We start from the raw sequence: 1,276 nt of genomic DNA, 5'->3' as shown, positions 1-1,276 counted from the left end.
GTGTCTGAGGGTCCACACCTGTCCCTAGACTGCATTACCTACCAGGGACAGATGGCATCTACTCAGTGGCCCAAACCCCCAAGGGGTCTGACCCTCAGGGGGTCCAGAAGCCGTAGATTTACTCCACATTGTTTGAGTCAACATATTTTGACTAATTACTTTGAACTCACCTCCGACTCTGATTCCTCTGTCCTGCATGATGGGTCCTGGTCCGGGTCATGGTCCTGGTCCTGGTCCTGGTCCTGGACTCGGAGTCAGATGTGGTTTTCAGGCCTGAACTGTTTTAGTTTTTATTCAGCCTTTATCAAAGTGCATTGTTTTTTCCTTTATTATTGCATCATAGTAGTAATCAATAATTTGACATGAGTGAAATATGTAGAGTCAGAGTCTGAACATGACTCAACTGTTGATCAGCTGTTGCGCCACCCTCCACCCCCTCTCTGCAGGCCTACGAGTTGTCCACGTTGACCGGTACTCAGGTGTTGCTGCTGGTTGCCAGTGAGACGGGTCATGTGTACACCTTTGCCACCAGGAAGCTGCAGCCAATGATCACCTCGGAGACGGGGAAGGCTCTGATCCAGACCTGCCTCAACTCCCCGGACTCCCCCCCCCGCTCCGACCCCTCCTCCGACCAGAGGATGAGCGCCACGGGCTTCGAGGAGACCGACCTCACCTACCAGGTGTCTGAGGCTGACGGATGCTCAGAGGTCGCCAAGGTAACGCCAGAGTCAGTCAGTGGAACGGCAGAACTGTCACCACGGAGACAGTAACGTGTGCTGGTCCCTGTCGGTGGTTCAGATCCGGGTTGATGTTGAGTCCCCCCACCCCTCGTCTCTGTCTCTACCTGCAGGATCTGATCAAACCAGCGTTCTCCAACATGCCCAGCACCACACAGGCCACGCCCTCCTCCTCCTCCTCGTCTTCATCCTCTGTGTCCATGCAGGTGCAGACCAGCGCCCCCTCCTGGCAGCCCCCCTCCTCCACCAACGGGACAGTGCTGAAGACGTCTGCAGGTGTCGTTCTTCCTGGAGGCTTCACCTTGATGCCTGGTAGGAGGCGGGGTTTCCTCTCACCTGTCTGTCAGCTGCTGATGTCTTCTCTTCTCTTGTTCTGTGTTTCACTGTTTCTATGTTTTTTACCTGTTGTTGTTGTTGTTGTTGTTGTTGTTGTGTGAGTCAGGTGTGTTCACAGTCTGCTCAGTTCAAACTGTCAGGAAATAAATCAGTCAGAAACTCAGGTGAGAGGTGGAGGGTCGAGGATCATGTGACCAGCAGGA

General features: G+C 53.7%; 1 protein-coding gene across 1 annotated transcript; it reads left to right on the top strand.

Moving 5' to 3' along the window:
• Positions 1-410: 410 nt before the first annotated feature.
• LOC111649320 (serum response factor-like) lies at positions 411-1,265 on the top strand (the record flags this gene model as incomplete). Its single annotated transcript, XM_023399094.2, has 2 exons — positions 411-716; positions 851-1,265. Coding segments are annotated over 2 exons (630 nt in total), but the record flags the coding sequence as incomplete, so codon positions are not given.
• Between the last annotated feature and the right edge of the window lie 11 nt (positions 1,266-1,276).

This window comes from Seriola lalandi, unplaced genomic scaffold (genome assembly GCF_002814215.2).
Source record: "Seriola lalandi dorsalis isolate HSWRI2012SDOR001 ecotype SW California unplaced genomic scaffold, Sedor1 jcf7180002050405, whole genome shotgun sequence".
Classification (NCBI taxonomy): domain Eukaryota; kingdom Metazoa; phylum Chordata; class Actinopteri; order Carangiformes; family Carangidae; genus Seriola; species Seriola lalandi.
This window is presented reverse-complemented; position numbering and strand designations above follow the sequence as displayed.